The following is a 19,217-nucleotide window of genomic DNA, read 5'->3' as shown; positions in this document are numbered from 1 at the left end:
TGCAAAGACCAATAAATAATTCATTTTTTTTTTAGACCAAACTATTATAATAATGCTTGGTACTTAATAGTACCTTAATAGTACCTTAATAAGTGCTTGAAAAGGCCTAAGCCCAATTTCTAACACTACACAATTTCAGTTGCAATACAAGTTAAATCCACCTCTCCCCACTAAATGCGAACCCCAATCTCAGCCTTTTCCCCTAGGAAATGTGTTCCTAGTTAATAATGGAATCTCTCCCAAGAGAAACACCCCCGAGTTTACTTTTTCATTTCATCTTAGTGTTCACAGACATCCTATAACCAAATTCTAAAACCCTGCCCCCAACAAACACTGTGGCTAGAAGTTGAGTTTCCCTTCTCACAGAACAGTAAAGTTGGCGCAACAGAAAGAGGTTAGGCTGTGGCAATGTGTTCTAATACCATTTCCTACACTTAGCTTGCATTAACACTTAAGCTCCAAGGTGTAATGTCCCATTTTTTAAAATGTTGTCAGTACCTATCTACTTTGCTAATTTTGTTTTGCTGTAAATGAAGCACCTAGGGCAATGTGGACATAAAAATTTATTTTTAATTACAAATTCTGTCGTGCAACAAGTATGGAATCTCCCCTACCACCATTTCACAAGAGTGAAGTAATGCAGTTGTTACTCGCCACTTGCAAAAGAAACAGTAAAGGCAGTATTTATGAGTCAAATACTTGCACTATGGGAACTATTTGTACTTTAAAGTAAAATGTGATCTAAATGCTTAATTCTTTTACCATTTATTCAAATTACGATTTTGCCTTAAATGTCCCAGCTTTACAGGAGTGGGACTGCTGCTTACCTTTCTTTTCACAAAGGCATATCCATAGGCTCATGGGACTCCCATGACCAGTATTCACTTTATTTTCCTCTACATTAATGTACTCTTTAACCACCAGAGTATGCCTGACACATAGCAACCAAGGAAGTTCCTTTTCATTGATAATGGCCATAACTTTACAGTCTAAAACTAATCATAAACTATTACTTCCCAGCCTCAACCCACATCAACTGATCAATCACCATAATGAAAAACAAGCTTCAGAGTTTTCTCCAGATATTTAATGCAAGATGCAGTGTAGCCATATTCCATGAAATGCTGATGACCACTAGGGGGCTGTTGCCCTACTCAATCAAACAAAAGTACTACAACACAGCTAAAAGCTTTAATATAGATGTATTTCTGTTCTTAACTGCTATCATGTAGACAGTCTGATAAATAAGGTTGTCTCTTGTGCTTTTGCTACTGCTGTAGGAGGTTATATATTTTATAGATGACACACACAATCAACTCTACTGGTTTAAGAGTTCTAAATGTTATGTGTACTATAGACCTTTTTTTCTTCCCCATTTAAGATGGGAAGACCCAGCCTTTGGTATAAGTAACTTACTTCCATGACAATATTTAAAGGATATCATTAGTGTTCGCTGTTAGTTGTGTCGTCTTTTGGTAAGGGGGTGGCCAGGGCCTCTTTGCTCTCAGTAAGCGCTCTGGGCTGGTGGATAAACACACTAAATTTAACACCCTGGTTGTTGGCAGCTCTGACAAAACCACTATTGGCAGTCATTGTGATGGCTTTTAGAGTGTCTCCCGTCCCAAAAATTGTTAATGAGCGGCTATTGATTTTTGAACTGGCCACTAGTCTCAAGGCACGCTCAGAAGGCTGGTCTGGCACCACATTAATTTGTTTAATTAGCATAGTGGCCCTCTCTCTCTCCCCAGGTCCTCCTAAGGTATCTAGAATAGACTGAAAGTCCTTGACAGCAGATTCACAAGCAAACAACTCTTTGTCCTTCATAAACGCCTCCAGCTGTGGTAACACCTGCTCTTTCCTCTCTTGCTCGGCTTGTTCTGTGAGCACTTTTTCTTTGAAGATAAAGTGGCAGCCTCCATAGCTGAGGGCAGATACGTATGTGATTAAAGTAGTAATGTCCAGATTTACCCTTTTGCACACATCAACCTTAATTTCTGTTGGAAATGCAACACTTGCTAGTATATTTTCTCGGTCTACTCTGGTCACTTGCAAAAGTTCAGGGCCTTCGTCATCGGACTCACTCTCGCTTGGTTGGAGCTCTTCAGGGTGATCTAACAGAGAGTTAACCGCTACTATGTCTCCTCGCACGGATATGCCCATTTCTTGGAGCTTCTCCGCCATGGGGCTGGAGACACTGTTGTAAAACGCAAAGATGATGTGAGGATTGCTATACTGCACTGGCTGCTGGTGACTGGCCTGGAGGAAGTCTTCAGCCTGCTCAATGATGCTCTTGTCACCATACTGGCCCCTGCCCAGCCAAATGTTGTGTAGAGCTTCAGCCTTGCGGCCAATGGCTTTCACCCACGTATGACCACCGTTTGCAACTACATCCACCACAAGGGTCTGCTTTTCTCCCAAGGTATCTGTGTAACCAAAGACATGAAGAACACTAACAACTTCTTCCAAGTTTTCTGCTGATTCCACAATGGCTCTTAGGTGTGTTAGATTAGTGCTCTGTAAATGGGATTCCTTAATAGCTACTTTCCCAGCTTCTACCTTCTGTAGGAATTTTAATTCTGCCTTCAATTTGCTGCACAGCTTTGCACCACCTTCTATACCACCTTTCCTTGATCGAGAAAGTGATTCCGCTCTCTTGATCAGTTCCTTGGCTATGGCGATTCGTTCACAGAGCATGGAGTGTGCGGACATGCTGACAGCATTATTCCTTTCCTGTGAAAAGAAACAAGACAAGGCAAATTGAAATAGTCCTCAAAAATCATGGCAATCAATTCTTCACTGAGGACTACAGAAGTTCAATCTAGCAACAAAGCTTATGGAGTCTGAGTCTATGAACCTGGACTTGGGCATGACTGATTTGGGAGTGACTCCCTCCTCTGACAACTAAGGATGATACCTGTATTTCTGAACTCTTCCTGTGGTATGCCGGGTTCGACACACTTTTTAGACCTTTATTTTTTTTTCAGTTTTAAGGTAGTATCCGGCACGTCCCGGGTCAGAATAAAGCACAGTTGTTCCGCAATCTACTACATGAGGGATTCGCTCAGCAGCAGCTTTGCTGTTTGGTGGGAGAGCAATTTTCTAAAAGGCTGGGAAAGTGTAGAGAACGTGACTAGATTAAAAATGACTAGCCGGTTATAGCAAATTGTCCAAACCCATACTGTAAGCCTTTCTAACCTTTTCCTCCTTCGTGAGTCGCTCTCCTTGACGTGACTGCCTCGTGCTATGCCACGGGCACACGGTACACCCGCCGAGGAATCAAGACTGCCCCGATCCTGCATTTGACGTCAACACAGTATATTTTAAAAGAGCTACGGGACCCACCAACTCGGCTCCCGCTCACACCAGGAAGGACAAGCCCAAGATTAACTAGACCCCACGAGTGCAGCCCGAGACGACCCGGAGGTCTGCGGAGCCTTCCGGGGGCGCGGGGGGGGGGGGGGGGGGACATTGGGCCCTGGAACCCTAACGGGTCCGCCCGCACAGCAGGACCCCGCCACGCAGACTCTGGCTCAAACAGCCCCCGAAACCAGCGCCGGGCGTGGAGGCCAGAGCGGGGGCGGAGGGGGGCGGGGAGGGGGGGGGACGCGGCGGCCCGGAGCCGGCCCCCTCCCCCCGCCAGGCCGGCCGGCCCAGCCCCCTCCCGGTCTCGGTAGGGGCGCCCCGTTCCCTCCCTCTGCCTCCCCGGCTCCTCACCGGCAGCGCCAGGACCGGGAGCGCGAGCAAGCGGGCACGTGCGTGCGCGAGGCCGGGACCCGCCGGGAAACCTCGTCTGGCGGACCCCACCCCACTCTAGCCGCCGCGGCTGCTCAGCCCGCGCGAGCGCCGCCGCCTCGGCAGCCTCTCGCGTCACGTGGCCCCGCGCCGGGTGACGCCGAGCCCGCGAGTCCCAGGCGGCAGCGCGATCTACCGAGCGTGGCTGACGCTAACGCGGCGGCCATGTTTGTTGAGGGCACCCGGCTTCTCGCACGCACGGAGCAGGGAGGCACCGGGGGTTCGCGGCCACTTGGGCCCAGGAAAGGAGCGGAGGCGAAGCTCGCGGGGCTGGGCATCATTCCCAGTGGGTCGTCGGCCACTCAGTCTATGAGGCCGACCCCGCGCCCTAGGTCTTACGCTCGGTTGGACTTTCCCTGGGGCGGGAGTCGTGCATTTTGGTGGAGAAAACTCCCAGTTGTGCCCAAGTACCCCACTCCTGCTGTCAAGCTCAAACTCCTACCAAGTGACAGGCATTGGTGGTTCCAGAAAGATTTTCAGCTCATTTTAATATAAGAGGAGACAGGCAGGAAGCTTGTCAAAGGTGTCACAGCTGGTAAGTGCCGGAGCTGGGAGTCTGGATTCCAAGCCAAAGCACTTTCTACTGCACCATCCTGGGCTCTCCATTGGAAGTGTGGTATCAGAGATATGCTGCCTTTCTGAAGAGGACAAATAATCGGATGGCTTCTGAGGGAGGAACTTATATTAGGCTAACAAGAGTGTCCAAAGTCAACCAAAAGGTTAGGACTTTTGATAAAGCTAATTTTAAAAAATTAAAATGGGCTTCAAGTTAATATTAATCCCATGTGTGCCTGCTCCTTCCCCAAGCCTTACTTGAATGGCAGTCTTAGGAAAGAAAAAGCAACAGACCCACGAAAATAAAAAGAACAAGAAATGAGACTGCACATGAGATATGTCAACACATTTTTGGAAGACCAAGAGCAATAATAACATCCATTCAATGCTTAGTATATGGCAGGTGTTACTCTAAGTACTTTTCACATATTAACTTATTTGATCCTCTTCGCAAACTGAAAAGTAAATATATTTTACAGGTAGTCCACCACAAAGAGGTTGTTTAACCCAGGCAGCCTCTCTGTAAATGGAGCAGTGAGCACAGTGGAGGAAGTGTCTATAGCAAGTGACTCACAGAGCAGAGCCCAAAAAGGGTTTGGAACTGCAGGTGCCTGGAAGACAGAAGGGAGGGGAGCAGTGAGGCAGGACTGAAAATGGGCACGGCTTCAGTCTGTGAGAACAAACAGCTAAATGCTCTCTCAGGTGCAGTGCAAGCTGGACAGCTAGCCACCCTTCCCTGGGTAGAAAACTAGAGTTTACCATGTCGAAGGCAGGGAGTCAGAGGGATTCGAGACACATTATGAAGTGACAGTCTCCTATGGAATGTGAAATACTATTAGTCCCTCCTCTGCCCCTCCTAGGATGCAGACGCTCCTCTCCCTATTTTTCTCTGGAGAAGCCGAACAAATCAAAGACCACAGAAGATGGCCTATAGCAGGATCCCTGAGTAAGTAGGCGCAGGGCTCGCAAACACAGTGCTTCCAAACATTCTTCTGTTTGGAATTTGAAGTAAACATAAAGCAGAACAAATGGCTTTGAAAAGTATTCTATAACTAGCATCCTCAGATAAAAGGTGTTCCATTCATGAAACATGAGGACTTTTTTAAGGGAAAGGTGACAAAGAATGAGTTTTCTTTTTTTTTAATGTTTATTTTCGAGAAAGAGCATGCACGCGAGTGGGGGAAGGGCAGAGAGAGGGAGACTGAGGATCAGAAGGGGGCTCCGCACTGAAAACAGAGAACCCAGTGCAGGACTCATGAACCAAACCATGAGATCGTGACCTAAGCACAAGTCGGAGGCTTAACCAACTAAATCACCCAGGCGCCCCAAGAATGAGTTTTTCAAAATTAAAAATGGTATCGCCAATGTTAAAATATCAATGAAAGAGTAGGAAGAATGGGTAAAACTGTACTAGAATGCACAATAAAGACAGGTGAAAACTTTAGCAAAAAATATTTCTCAAACACTATGAAATTTACCAAAACTGAAAGATCTTAGTTTCTACAGTGAAAAGGCCTCCTGAGTTAAGAAACCCAAAGACAGACATGTCATTGTGAAATTTCAAAATGCTGCAGATAAAAGTCCTAAGAACTGCAAAGGAGAAAAAAGTTATACCAGCCAATGGAGAGAGAACATAGTTTCAAACCTGCAACTGGCTGGATTAGGGCAGAAAGACAGAAGGTTCCAAGACAGAAACTTCTGGAGGTGTTGTGGGACCAGGGTGGGGGATTGGAGGACTGAGGAGAGAACCGTTAAGGTCACTTAACACGATATACTGAGGAAAACGGTATGCAGGTTTTACGATCCTGTCACGGGAATCTGGGAGTTGGTGATGGCTACACAGAACACAAAGAAGTGAAGCAGTATTACCTGCAGGAAGATTATTTAGGAAACGGGGTAACAGCATACTTCCACAGCCGTAACAGAAACTTTTAAACTGAATATTATGATCTAATTAAACTGAGGCAGAGAGAAGGGAGGGAGAGTTCTGAATTCCCATCTTGCAGGATATAAAGTTTATATAGTGGCTCAACTTCAGGAATCCGGAGATAACTGGGTAAGCCTACTGTGTGAAATATGGAGGACAGTACCTGCTGGAAAACCTAGAAAAGTTCAAAGTGATGAAACGCAGGGGCACAGCCTTTGATGAAGTGTTAGAATTATCGAACTTTTTAAATATGCTCATGCTTAGGAAGCTGTCGCTCACGTGGAGTTACGTGACAGAGGTGGGGTTAAGGGGCTGAGTTGGCGGCTTCAGTCCCTGAACATGTGAAAGCTCTTTTGATCCTCCTTATCATCCAGTCAGTGCCCAGTGAACCGGTGCTCGAGAACTATAAAGGTCAGTATTGCCCCTCATCCTTATCTCGCCTTTCCAACTCCCTCCTGCCCCCACATGTGAATTTTAAACACTTCCATGGTTCATAACTAATTATTCTGCCAACTTCAGTGAGGAACTAGAAAAGAGGATGGACAGCACAAGTGGAGGCAAACTTTTTAAGACTGGGAGGATACAAAATGAACTGAGAATGGAGGGGGGCTGTGCACATGAGGAGCACTGTGACACATAAGTGGATTAAAAGCAGCTCAACTCCACAAGCTAGCGATGACTGAAGGGTTGTGGGGCATTCTGGGATGCAGTGGGTCATAAGACCAAAGAACTGAGTTCCCCAAGAACTGAGACAAAAAGGATTGGCTTAATTTTAAGGTTAATGAAAAGAATAAACTGAGAACAAAGATAAAAGTGTTCTAGGCAGCTTCAGTTGAACTAGGCTTTGCATTTAACGGGGCAAGAGACAAGAACAGAATATGGACATAAATCTGCTTCAGGGAGTTTTTCCTCCCTTTATTCTGTGGACTTACTCTGTTAGCCCCCATTGGGAATCTTACACACATTTTCCTTTTGTCCCTAATATGCCTGCCTTATGTTTCCCTTCTTTGATTTGTAGGATTTTGGCATTCCTCTGGTTTTTGAATATTGGATAGAAGGGAGGGCTTACGCAAATCAAAGGCAGCTAAACCTTAGAGTACTTGACCGTCAACCCTGCCAGGCCTTTCATTGGCATCATCAAATTCTGTCCTTAGAAAACCCTCTGAGATAATTACCTGTATAGTCACTTAGCCTGTAAATGAGAGTTAAGATCTGACCCCAAACCCATTCCTTTTTACCACTATGTTCTCTTTCCAGTGTGCAATATACCAAGCGCCCATGACATGAGGACAGATGATTAGAGAAGGCCTTCAAGACCAACATCTTGATGTTGGATATCAAGTTGCCATCTTCCATCTTTCATAATAATCCTGCTGCTGCCTATGCTAAGATATGGTGCTGTCGTGATTGTGGGAGCAGAACTGGGAATCCTGACCAAACTGTCCAAGGTAAGACTCTTTTCTCTTACACTCAGCTAAATCTTAATCAAGATCTTTTGAGCCACATTTAAATCATAGAACTACATACTGTATCTTTGTTGGTAAGAATGATGTTCATAACCTCTGTTCTGTGAGCCAAACTAATGATGATTTCTCTTATCCTAAGAAGCTTTAAAAAACAAAAAACTAAGCAAATGTCTACACATCTGATGAAACCAGAGATCGCGTTATTTGCCTGTTTGTATGGGCCTTAATTTAAAGCCAAGGTTTTGATTACACTGAGATAACATGAATAAGGGAGACCCTTAAGCCATAGTTTTGATGTTTAAGTATTAGGATTTTATTTCCATACTCATGTTTATCCTCGAGTTTAAAAAGTCTAGTAGAATCTAAGGGACTCCTTTTAAATACATTTACCTACTTGTGATGGAGAAACCAATAGGAACCAGTACATCATTTTTATCCACTTGCATCATGTATCTCCTATAGGAGACTCTTTGGCCTGGCACTCTTCACAGCTCCAGTGCAATCTCAGTGTGCTACAGTTTCACTGATCCACACCTAATGGTGCCTACAAAGCACCCACGCTTCCCATCTTGTCTCATGAATCCATGAAAGCCTGCAGATTCTCCCAGCTCTAAAAGCATTTTGCTTTCCTGAAACATGGACAACATCTGATAGTAAAGAGGTTAACAAGATTTGACTTAACCAAAATTGCATGAAGATTAAAGAGTGTGTCACCATTCTGCTCTGCAATGTAGTTTCCAGAAGTCAACTGTGATAAAAAGCAGGAGATAACTATTTTAAAATTTTACTAACTCCTAAAAAGCTGAAGTTGGATTTAACAGTTTATTATGATTTATAAGTGTCATTTTAAAAACATCTGTCCATTAAACCATGTAGAAATAAGTATGCAAAAAGTCTGCAAAACAAAACATACTTTAAACATGTTTAAGTAGAGGGATTATTTGAAATTCCGGATTTTTCAGTCACTTCATTATTATGCTATTGCAGCCAAGTAATCCTTAACTTCAGTCGGAGTAAGCCTCCTGAATCCGGCTTCATTGCAGATTCCAACCTCTATGTTGTCTTCTGTCATCTGCCCTTCAAAGCTTTCCTATTGAAGAGGAAGGGCAAAAGGTCAGTTTTCCAAGCACTTAATTATAAACTCATTATAAATCCCATTGTTAGAAATTGTGCTAACCTTTAGAGTTAATATGGCTGTGTGAATGGCATCTTCAAGTTCCAGGTCTTCGTTATATCTAAAGAATTTTTTGAAAAGGCAATGATTTATAGCAGAACTTACATTATTTATGGTTACTTAAACATGACAGCGGCAACATAAGAATTTCTCAAAATCTAAAACGCTCCTACAAATACTAAGCTACAGATTAATTCTTTTAGTCCACTCATTGCGATAGCTGTCCCCCAATAATAAATTGACACTTGTAATCCTAACAGCAGTATAAATATTTTAATATAATCAGAATGTGGTGGGAATATTATAATTTTTTTAAATAAAGAAATCAGACCTTTGCTAAAATTTCTTTTGTTTGTTCTTGTAAGTTTTAACTTCATGTGAAATGTCTGAAGACTATTAATACGTAAAAGGAAAAGGAAAGTGCTTTAGGAAAGATCTTAAAATTATTTGTTTACTGATTAATCCCATGTCTAAAATTTTTCATAATCTTTTAACATTATGTGAAAAATGTACTGAAAGGTTCATCTGCCGGTTATATAGAGTTAATTATAAATTTTTGCCGTTCAAAATGCGTGTAGGACATTTTTCGGTGGACCAATGCTGAGAAGATAGCTGGAAATAAGAGCAGTGACAGCAGATTTTTACACGGTACCGCACTTTTCATCCAGCACATACAACAATCTATTGCCAATACCAGGAACTGAGCTTCACCATTTTTTTCTGTAACTGTCATAAGGTAAACGGTTATCACTTACGTCACTTAAATTTTCCTCCCCAATTTTTTACTCCAATTCCAACTATTTTTTCTTTGAGATTGTAGGAGGAAAAATGAAGTAAAAAATAAAAACAATTAAATTTAGGAAAAAACCCAAAGAATGCAGAAATAAAAGTTCTTAATAAATAGATAATATTACCACTTAATATACTGTGAAGACTAGGGAGCCAGGGTGAAGAGAAGTTTTTACTTTATTTGTAACTAGGCTAAACAAATGAGTGTTTGAATATAAAGTAATAAATGTGTTTAGATTCGGGATACTAATTGTTTAAAAACACTGAGAACCATAAAGTGAGATTGCTAAGAAACTGAGTTTCAGTAAGCCTACCTTTTCTCTAGGAAAGTCTTCCCATTCACGTAGTTCTTTCCCATTGCTGTGGCTTTCCACGCAAAGTAAGCTCCCTAATCAGGAAGAGAAGGGAAACACATTTTAAATCATTAATCTAGTTATATCACTCTGCCGTTTCTTTTTTAGGTCTATAAATTAGTCTCTAACAGTTCACAGAATATTTGGAATACAATGAAGTATGTCACAAGAGAGGCTACTTTCTAAAAAGATTAGAGAGCTAAATAACAAAGAGGAACAAAGACACCTCTGGAGATTATAGAGAAGTTCAGTAATTTGATCGTGGTGACAGCTTTCTCAGCTATTTACATCCATCAAAACTCATCAAATTGTACACTTTGCATATGTGTGATTTATGGTTACAATTTATGTGAAAAAGTCAGTTAAAGGCAACAGGTTCACTTACAACAAATAATCAAAAGTAATATTTCAGCATATTAGGATTGAAGGACTCTAGAATCATATACACACACACACACACACGTGAGAAAAATGGTGATCAAGTCTTTATCATCACTGCTGAACAAAGTAAAAAGAGACAGTATTTCATTAAAAATATTTTGAAGTTTTGGGGCACCTGGATGGCTCAGTCAGTTGAATGTCCAACTCTCAGTTTCAGCTCAGATCATGACCTCATGGTTTCATGAGTCCAAGCCCCGTGTCAGGCTCTATGCTGACAGTGCGGAGCCTGCTTGGGGTTCTCTTTCTCCCTGTCTTTACTCACACTGTCTCTGTCTCTCTCAAAAATAAATAAAACTTAAAAAAAATTTTTTTTTAATATTTTGAAATTTTGATATTTTGTAATCTAATGTTTAGTGAAAGCAGCAATATGTTGTATATAACATGGCCTCATCTGTTGAAAAAAATACATATGCACACACATTAAGAAAAATACTGAAAGAAATACACCAAACATTCTTTAAAAGAAACAACTGCCTTTGAAATAAAGCAGGGAAGAAAAGGGCAAAAGATGAAACCTGGATTCCAGTGATGATGGCTTCTGCTACCCACTGGGAAGAAAGCTAAGAGGGCATGTCATTTAGTTTCAGAGGCTCAGAGATGGGGTAACAGACACTGTCAGAACTCCCAGAATACTTGTTTTTTCTTCCGGCTTTCCTCAGACAAGGAAGAAACTTGTGGAAGAAACTTCCTCACACAGTTGCAGAGCAGTAGTAGCCCCTCTGAATGCCTTCTAACTCAGATGCCGATCTCCTGCTTCAGAGTAGACAGACTCACCCACTTTGCACAACACTGTCTTCAAGAGTCATGTCTGTGTGTGTAATTAGAGTCATACTCCAAGTCGGCCCCAGGATTAAACAGATGGCAAGGAGTGCAGCACTGTCTTCTAGACCCAAATCTTTTATCGGAATATTTCTCAAAGTAATAAAACTCCACAGATTTAAAGAGATTTGATAACTATTTCAAGAAATCATTCCACTGTGTGAACTTAATGAATACAAAAAGGAAGAAGAACAGAGAGCACAGACCTAATGTACCCTCTTCAATCAGAAGACTGAATTACCAACATTTTAAATGTACAAATGCACTACTCCATATGTTCTAAAGCCCAAATGAAAAAGAAAAAAAAGAAAATACTGCTAAATTTTAAACTTTTTATGGTTTTTGTTTTTATTAGCTGTTCAAAGAGTACTTTAATCCCTCCGGTATACCTGATAATACTTACAGATGGATCTGACTGAAATAAATACGGTCGCCCCTCATTCCAACCACAAATTAGTAAAGAAACTCCAAATGGCCGAACACCACTAAAGAAAGGAGAAACAAAAATTATTTGGCATCTTCATGGTGTTAAAATCAACCTAAGGTAGGAATTTATTAACACTTTCAAGTCTTAACAAAGCAAATCATCAGGTAAAATGAATTAGACTTTTAAGTTCCTTAAACAGTATTTAGTATCTTTCTGAACAAATCAATTCAAAAACGAATTCTCTTTATGGTACTAAGGAACACTAGTCAAATCATTTTGGTAAATGGAGTGACACAAATTTTGGAGTTAATAAGTGTGGAGTAACATTTTGTGTCTTAACAAAGAACAACTTTCAACAAATGCAGTTTTTTTCCACTAGCTTTACACGTTAGCAAGTACTTTTATACTATCTCATCCACGTGTATACCCAGATTCAAGAGAATTACAATGAATATGGATGTGTCCAACAGCTATTGCTTTCATTATGTGCTTATAATCATTTATAGTTGGAAAGATAAACTTGGAAGCAGAAATAACTGCCTGCCCATAGGGAAGTGTTTCAGTCACTGGCAAAAGGGCTTTATGTGGAAGCCGCATTTTGCTAGTAGATCAACAGCAAGAAAACACTCCAATCTCTTCCTTAAAAAATATTCTAGCTCCAACTAAGATCAGAAATATTCATCATAGTAATTTTCTCTACTTGTTCAATAAATACAGGAATAGTAAGTCCTCTTTTTAAATACACCTACTCTTCTAAAATGTTTTCTTTTTTCTAATTCATGCTGCATTTCAAGTAATAAAATCAACTTACCCTGACTGAGTATATTCTTGCATCACAGAAGCTACTCTCTGTACCAGCTGAGCTGTGGGAATGGGTTCTTGGTACACGAGATAGTACTGCTGAGCTAGTTTTCGAGCTCTGTGCACAAGCACTCTAACAAACAAGGAAGAAATAAGACTTCATGAAAATCTTGACACTCGGCTCCTTAACGACTCTTCTTCTACAGGCATATACCTACAGCACAAGTCTTACATGCTTCTATGGAATAGTAACAATCAGCTCAAAGCCAGTCTTGCTCTTACATCTGGTTACAGTTATCTTACACGAAAACAGAGCCACACAGAGGAGCTGAGCCACAGGAGACGAGACAAGGACAAGGCAAAAGGAAGAAAATTAGGGACAAGGGGTACCAGTCAGCTCGGTACTAACAGATTTAGCATACACAATGGGAGCCTTATCTCCCTCCATGGCTTCTTCAAGATTGTGCCCCCTTTCCTGAGGGCAGTCACCCTGTCTTTGTATCTTAGTCAAGCCAACACACATAAATGCCCACACGATCACACACACACACACACACACACACACACACACAATTTGGGGCATATCTTTCTCACTCTACTTCAATCTTTTTGCTACTCTGCACTTCAAAGAGTACCCTTAAGAGATTAAGGAACAGCAAGAAACTACTTAGAACATAAAAAAATAACAAATGTATTAAATAATATTAAGAATATTCTATATAATAATCAAATTAGCAAAACAAATAGATGTACCTTTACCTGCTCGTAAACTACTCATGTGAACCATCACCCCCAGTGTAATACTCAGTTTGTCTTCCGCTGTCCTGTCCTCACACTTTACCCCATCAGTGCACTGCAGCATCCCTTCTATACACAGTGGCAACGGGATCCACTGTAGTGAGGCTTGACCACATTCCAGCAACTGTGGCTTTTTCCAACTCATGAAAGTGAAACTTTGGCTCTGTCTTGTTCCCCCAAAATCAGGAATGAAGTTAATTGTTTTTTCTTTCTTTACTTTCTTTACTTCCTTTGCTTTACTCATTAAGTGGCAAACATACAAAGTTGCCAATCTCTTTCAACTTGCTGGTACCCTGATGTTTCAGGGGCCTTGAGAATTTTGTCCCTTTGCTAAGAACAAAAATATAATGGGGAAAACTCTGAATGGGATGGCAATGTTTTCTTTTGCTGCCTTGTAACTTTTTTTTTTAAATATAGTTTACTATAACTTGTGTTGCTTTGGTTTTTAAAATACATGAGAGAACAGCAAATCCTCTGAAGCCCAGTCCTTGGATGGAAAAAAAGGGGTGTGATCAGAGGGGAAAAACCACTAAACAGATAAGAGAATTACTGGATCTCCTCTTTTACAATGCAGTGGCACTGAGTTATCCTTAAAGCAACCCTTGGTCTATTCCATGCAGACAGACTAAATTCAGCTGCCCGTGATGCTGCTGTTGCTAAGCAAAGCACAAAAATGAAGAGTTGGGAGATTAAAGGAAAAACATCCCTTGATTTTTCTCCTCAAAGTATACAAGCAGCTCATAAAACAGTGAGGAAAAACAAATAGTACAAAGTACCTGTAATCTGGGCCCATGCCACTATACACCAAGCCTATATGCTTGGTGATTGGTTCCACTTTGTGTACACTTCGCTCGTCATACAGAATGGATTTCTGTTTCTTCTCGGTTGCCAATACCACACCATTTGCAGCTTTAAAAAAAAAAAAAAAAAAAACAGTGCTAAATGTTTAGTCACTTAAAGATTCTGCTTCAACAGTTTTCTAATTATGGATGCATTTTACCCAAATTCCTTTATTTCTTATTTATAAAACTTTTTCTGTATTAAAATCACCTAAGAAATGATAAATTCAGGGCATCTGGGTGGCTCAGTCAGTTAAACACCTGACTCTTGATTTCGGCTCAGGTCATGATCTTAGGGTTCATGGGACTGACCCCCGTCTGGCTCAGTGCTGACGGCTCAGAGCCTGGAGCCTGCTTTGGATTCTGTGTCTCCCTTTCTCTCTGCCCCTCCCCTGCTTGTTCTCTTTCTTTCTTTCTTTCTTTCTTTCTTTCTCTCTCTCTCTTTCCCTCTCTCTCTCTCTCTCTCTCTCTCTCAAAAATAAATAATCAAAAAAAAATTTTTTTAAATGGTAAATCCATTTTTCCCTCATTGGTCATCTCTATTATGCTAAGGAATCCCTATAGGTAAATGCATTACCCAATATTCCAGGACACCGAAGAGTCCGAAGAGTCTGTACCTTTTAGAATTCTGCTTACTTGGCTATTGTTCTTGTAATTTGAAATTTAAAATCAATGATACAGGCTTTTTTTAAAAAAAGGGTATCTTTAGATGAAGTTTTATAATTAAATTTTTCTAAATTATAGAAAGGATAAAAACTGCCACAGAATAGTGATTATCATCAGTGGAAAAACAAAAGAATGCTCAGTTTTTCTCAATGGGAAAGACTACTTGTGGGTTATTACAACTAAAAGATAAAGGAGCTATATTTATTTTGAAAAAAAAATTAATCATCTTCTTGTACTCATTGGCTTATTACTTTTCTTTAAACTTCAAAATACTGTAAATCAACAGAAAGAACTATTAAAAATTATGCTGCCCTATTTATTTATATTAATCACTAATTAATTCCAAAAGCACTTTAAGATAACTATTAACAGGCATGTGAAATGAATGAAACATTTAATTACCTTTAATTCCCACTGAAGGGGCTCCTCCAGCTACAGCAGCCAAAGCATATTCAATCTGGACAAGTTTACCAGATGGGCTTAAAAAGAAACAAAGGTATTTGCTAAATTCACATATTTTCAAATATGTATAATAGGAATATCTCTTAGAGAGGGCAGATATATAAGTCAAATCCATTAACCAAATACCAAGGAATAGCTGGGCTTTCACGTTATAAAGCTGTACAGAAATTGAGGATACCAGGCAATTTGTACATATACATAGTAAAGCACTTAGCTTTCCTTTTTCTCCCCCTCCTTCTTGTCTGACTCTTTAAGCACCATCATTATTACTGTTGCCTTTTATCACTCACCAACCTTGTGACTTCAGGCAAGTTACTTAATCCTGCTGTGTCTCAGTTTTCACATCCATAAAATGGGGATAATAGTACTACAGCCATTTCAGAAGTTTGTTGTGAAGATTAAATAAAGGGATGCCTTTTGTTCCTGGCACAAAATCAGCAGCAAGTAAATACCAAATAGTGTTATTAAGAACATGTATATGTCTGTTAAATACCAAACAACAGCATAGATTTCATATGGGTGGAGTTCCACATTTTAGAAAGTAGGCATGGCCTAAGATGTAAGACCTAGATGGTTATCAGCCACGACAAAGTATCTTCTATATAAGCTATTTCTAGAAGCTGTGAGCTGGTGATACCTAACATATCTGATTTCATGGGTTTGGTAGCCAGATTCTAGCCCTAACCTGGCTTTTAAGATCATACTTTATTTCGAACCAGTTGTTGAGTTAAAATCATCATAAACTAACCTGATTTCACAGTTAAAAAGTTTTTGACTGAAAGTAGTTTGTCCAGAATGACATAGCTTGGTCCGTGTCTCTAGTCTACTAGTGAAAATAAAACTTGAGTTTCAGAAGGTCATTTATCTTCATAAAATTATGGATACTCTCTTGTCACCCAAGCCTCAGCTTTGTTCCGGACACACAGACTACTCTTAGAATTCAAAAACCCCTTTGACAAGCTAACCCCCTCTGTCTGCAATGCATTTCACCCTTGTCTGGTGAACTCTTTCCTCCTGGTCATCCTTCAGTCTTCAGTAGAAATGTCATTCATGTCCTTAAAGAAGCTGTCCTGGCCACAGGGACTAGGCTGAATCCCACACACTCATGCCTATGGTGCCCCATACTTCCTCTCTGGCTAAGATTCATCATGCTTAAATTACTCATACAATGTTCGCCTTCCTCAACAAAGTCTAAGCTCTGTTTGGTCAGTATCCTAACGTACAACCTAGTACCAGGAGTCCGCATCATTTAGCTGACAGAGACACAAGGAGACCTATTTAAGGGATAAGCCTAAGTGTGACAGTTTAAAGACTCTTAAGTGACAAAAGCAGTTAACTTGAGTGTTATAACATTAATAGGTATTTAAATTTTTAAAATTAGGCTGTAGTTGTTAGTCACTATTTCAATAATCATATGACCCACTAGGTCCATCTGGCTTTCAATTATTGCTCAACATCGAGCTCAAATACACTTGGGAACATTTTAAAGGCTCAGGTAAACTTAAACTTACCTTTTCACTGTTCCCCACAATCACCTGCATGAACATCTACTGTTACATCTTCCTGTATGAAAGCTCGCCCATCTGTGAGCTCACTGAACAATCAACCATCTGTGTATTCAGTCACACAACTAGCCCATTCCAAAGCACCAGCACCTCTAGCTGGGATAACCGATACAGCCTTCTAACTAGTTTTCCTCTTTCCCACCCTTACTTTTATCCCACCAGTCAGTTACCTTTGTACCAGGTCACCTGTCACTTAAATATAACTTCCTGGTTCACTTAAAATACAAACTTCTTCTGGCCTGCCAGGCTCTTCAAGATTGGCCCTACCCACACTAACTCTTTGCTCACTATACTCTAGCACACTGGCCTTATTATCAATTCCTGTAAGAGTTCAAGCTCTTTCCAACTTCAGGACTTTCATTTATCCTCTTTCCTCTGTCCATAAGTCTCTCTACCCCTAAATCTTCAAATAGTTTGCTCTTTTTCACCTTCTTGTCTCAAAAACCACCCTGAAGCACTGGCTTTTCCTGACTATCCAATCTACAGTTATGCTGCTTCTTTTAGGCTCTTTTAATAAAATTCCTGAGTAAAACGTTTTTCAGAATGTATTAGTAGACACCAATTTGTTTACTCATTTACTGTCAATATCCTCAACTGAATGTAATTCACATGAACACTTTTTCATCCTATAACACAGCCTCATCACTTCCATCATTAAGAGTTTAATTCTAATTACAAGAGGCGAGAAACACATTTTTAAAATCTAAAAGAGTTGAACCATTATGTTAAAAAAAAGCTTATTTTACTAAAGACATTATTACAGAAGGATTTAGCTCCTGATGATATTTGATTGTTTCGGCTCCAGTTATTCTAAAGAAAGGATTACACTCTCTTAAAGATACAGAACCAAGTTTGCTTTGTTCACAAATATGAACAGTGACTATTTAGCAAATAGTGTTCTCTATCATTGTATATAACACCTTTGATTTACAAAATTTCATTTCATTCAAAGGTTAAAACACCCTCATTTACCACTGAAAACTGTGAAGTTTACACTTGGAAAGTACTTTACTTTTTAGTATATTACTATTTTACTATTTTAAAAAGACATCTAACAGTAATAGGAAATGTATTAATTTTGTCATCAGAAAGAACCCAGTTTGAATGTGACCTCAGCTACTCATCTAAGACCTTGGACAAGTAACTTAATTTGACCAACCTGTGGTTGGTTCATCTGTAAGATGTTGAGATAACGTTTATCTCACATGATAGGAGGAAGAAATGGAGTAGGTTAAGTTGCACCCACACATAAAGTACTCAACAAGTTGGATCCTGCTTGCCTTCAGTTGCCAGATACAACTACATTTCAGCTAAATGGGAGATTACCGATCCGTAAGAAAATGGTAAAACTGAATCATTACCCGGTCGATTTATTAAACCCTTCGCTGCGCTGACGGTTTCTTACATTGTGAACAATATTGAAAAGTATACGTATTATTTTAATCCTTTGTTCTAAAACAGAAAAGCCTACAATCTTTTGCAAAGTAAAGACATTCCCCTCCCCCCGCCCCAAATGTAAATGTAGTCTAGTAGTTTGGGGCCCACAAACACAAAGCGACACAGAGAGATTCGCGCTTTCCTTTTTAGTCCTTAAACTTCTAACAGGGGCATGGAAGAAACCGGAAGCGGGAAGAGGTTTCTAAGTACCAAATGGAGACTAAGACTCAGACCAAACTGTAACGGTGAGGTTTTCAGAAGAGAAAAGGGGACCTCAGAGATTTGACCAAGATTCTAAGCTCCAGAAGCTCCCCAATCAGGCCTACGTGGTGGGTCAGGAAGGAAATCCCGAGTTCCGAACGGGACACCCGGAGACAGCTAATCCAAAACTGCCTTATTCTCTAGTTTCCAAAGAGAAAGCAAATCCCTGACTGAAGGCCTTACCCTCCCTCAGCCCCAAGGTCGCCCTGGATCCCCAAAACCGCGTTCCCGCGGCTTCCCGGCATCGGGGTTTTCAGGCCGCGGGCGAGCCAAGCAAATGACTTTGCAAACTCGCGTTTCCATCCCTATTTCCTACTGTGCCCCCCGGAAGCATTAAGCCAGAAACTAGGCCGGAAAAAAAACTAGGAGCCGGGGAGTTCCTGCAACCTCGACTACGCGGAGGGCTTTCGGTGCCCCTTCCATACCTGAATGTAGTCAGCGAAAAGCTGTAACCGCGCTCCGCCATCTTTGCCTGGAGTGCCAAAGCACATCCGCACACATGCGCACTGGCGCCGGTTTCTTTTCATTTCCCCTCCCCGCTCCTTCCTTTCTCTCTCTCTGATTGGAGGAGAGTCAGAGCCGTTCCAGGGACCCGCTGGGCGTTGTAGTTCCAGTAGCCAGGTTTGTCAGACTCTGCATCTGTGC

General features: G+C 40.9%; 2 protein-coding genes across 3 annotated transcripts; both read right to left on the bottom strand.

The window, feature by feature from the left end:
* Nucleotides 1-545: 545 nt before the first annotated feature.
* CA2H7orf25 (chromosome A2 C7orf25 homolog) lies at nt 546-3,860 on the bottom strand. Of its 2 annotated transcripts, XM_060632181.3 has the most exons (3): nt 3,715-3,860; nt 3,196-3,293; nt 546-2,730 (listed from the first exon to the last, which is right to left on the bottom strand). In XM_060632181.3, exon 3 carries the CDS (start codon nt 2,707-2,709, stop codon nt 1,444-1,446), a length of 1,266 nt encoding a protein of 421 aa, XP_060488164.1. In that variant the 5' UTR covers nt 2,710-2,730; nt 3,196-3,293; nt 3,715-3,860; the 3' UTR covers nt 546-1,443. The 2 variants fall into 2 exon arrangements, with proteins under 2 accessions (XP_060488164.1, XP_060488163.1); XM_060632180.3 differs by lacking the exon at nt 3,196-3,293.
* Nucleotides 3,861-8,548: 4,688 nt separating this feature from the next.
* On the bottom strand, nt 8,549-19,127 carry PSMA2 (proteasome 20S subunit alpha 2). The gene is made up of 8 exons (XM_060632182.2): nt 18,998-19,127; nt 15,250-15,326; nt 14,119-14,251; nt 12,555-12,677; nt 11,720-11,801; nt 10,018-10,091; nt 8,918-8,975; nt 8,549-8,830 (listed from the first exon to the last, which is right to left on the bottom strand). Exons 1-8 carry the CDS (start codon nt 19,036-19,038, stop codon nt 8,714-8,716), a joined length of 705 nt encoding a protein of 234 aa, XP_060488165.1. The 5' UTR covers nt 19,039-19,127; the 3' UTR covers nt 8,549-8,713.
* Between the last annotated feature and the right edge of the window lie 90 nt (nt 19,128-19,217).

Source organism: Panthera onca, chromosome A2, assembly GCF_046562875.1.
Source record: "Panthera onca isolate mPanOnc1 chromosome A2, mPanOnc1 haplotype 2, whole genome shotgun sequence".
Taxonomy (NCBI): Eukaryota; Metazoa; Chordata; class Mammalia; order Carnivora; family Felidae; genus Panthera; species Panthera onca.
The sequence above is the reverse complement of the archived record's forward strand: the minus strand, read 5'-3'. Positions and strand labels throughout refer to the sequence as shown.

Excerpts from the sequence above, each read along its gene's own strand:
- CA2H7orf25 (XM_060632181.3), bottom strand. The coding sequence starts at position 2,709 with ATGTCCGCACACTCCATGCTCTGTGAACGAATCGCCATAGCCAAGGAA.
- PSMA2 (XM_060632182.2), bottom strand. The coding sequence starts at position 19,038 with ATGGCGGAGCGCGGTTACAGCTTTTCGCTGACTACATTCAG. Across the intron at positions 11,802-12,554 it reads CAAGAATATACTCAGTCAGG|TGGTGTTCGGCCATTTGGAG; the intron begins GTAAGTTGATTT and ends TCCTTTCTTTAG. Across the intron at positions 8,831-8,917 it reads CAGCCATATTAACTCTAAAG|GAAAGCTTTGAAGGGCAGAT; the intron begins GTTAGCACAATT and ends CCTCTTCAATAG.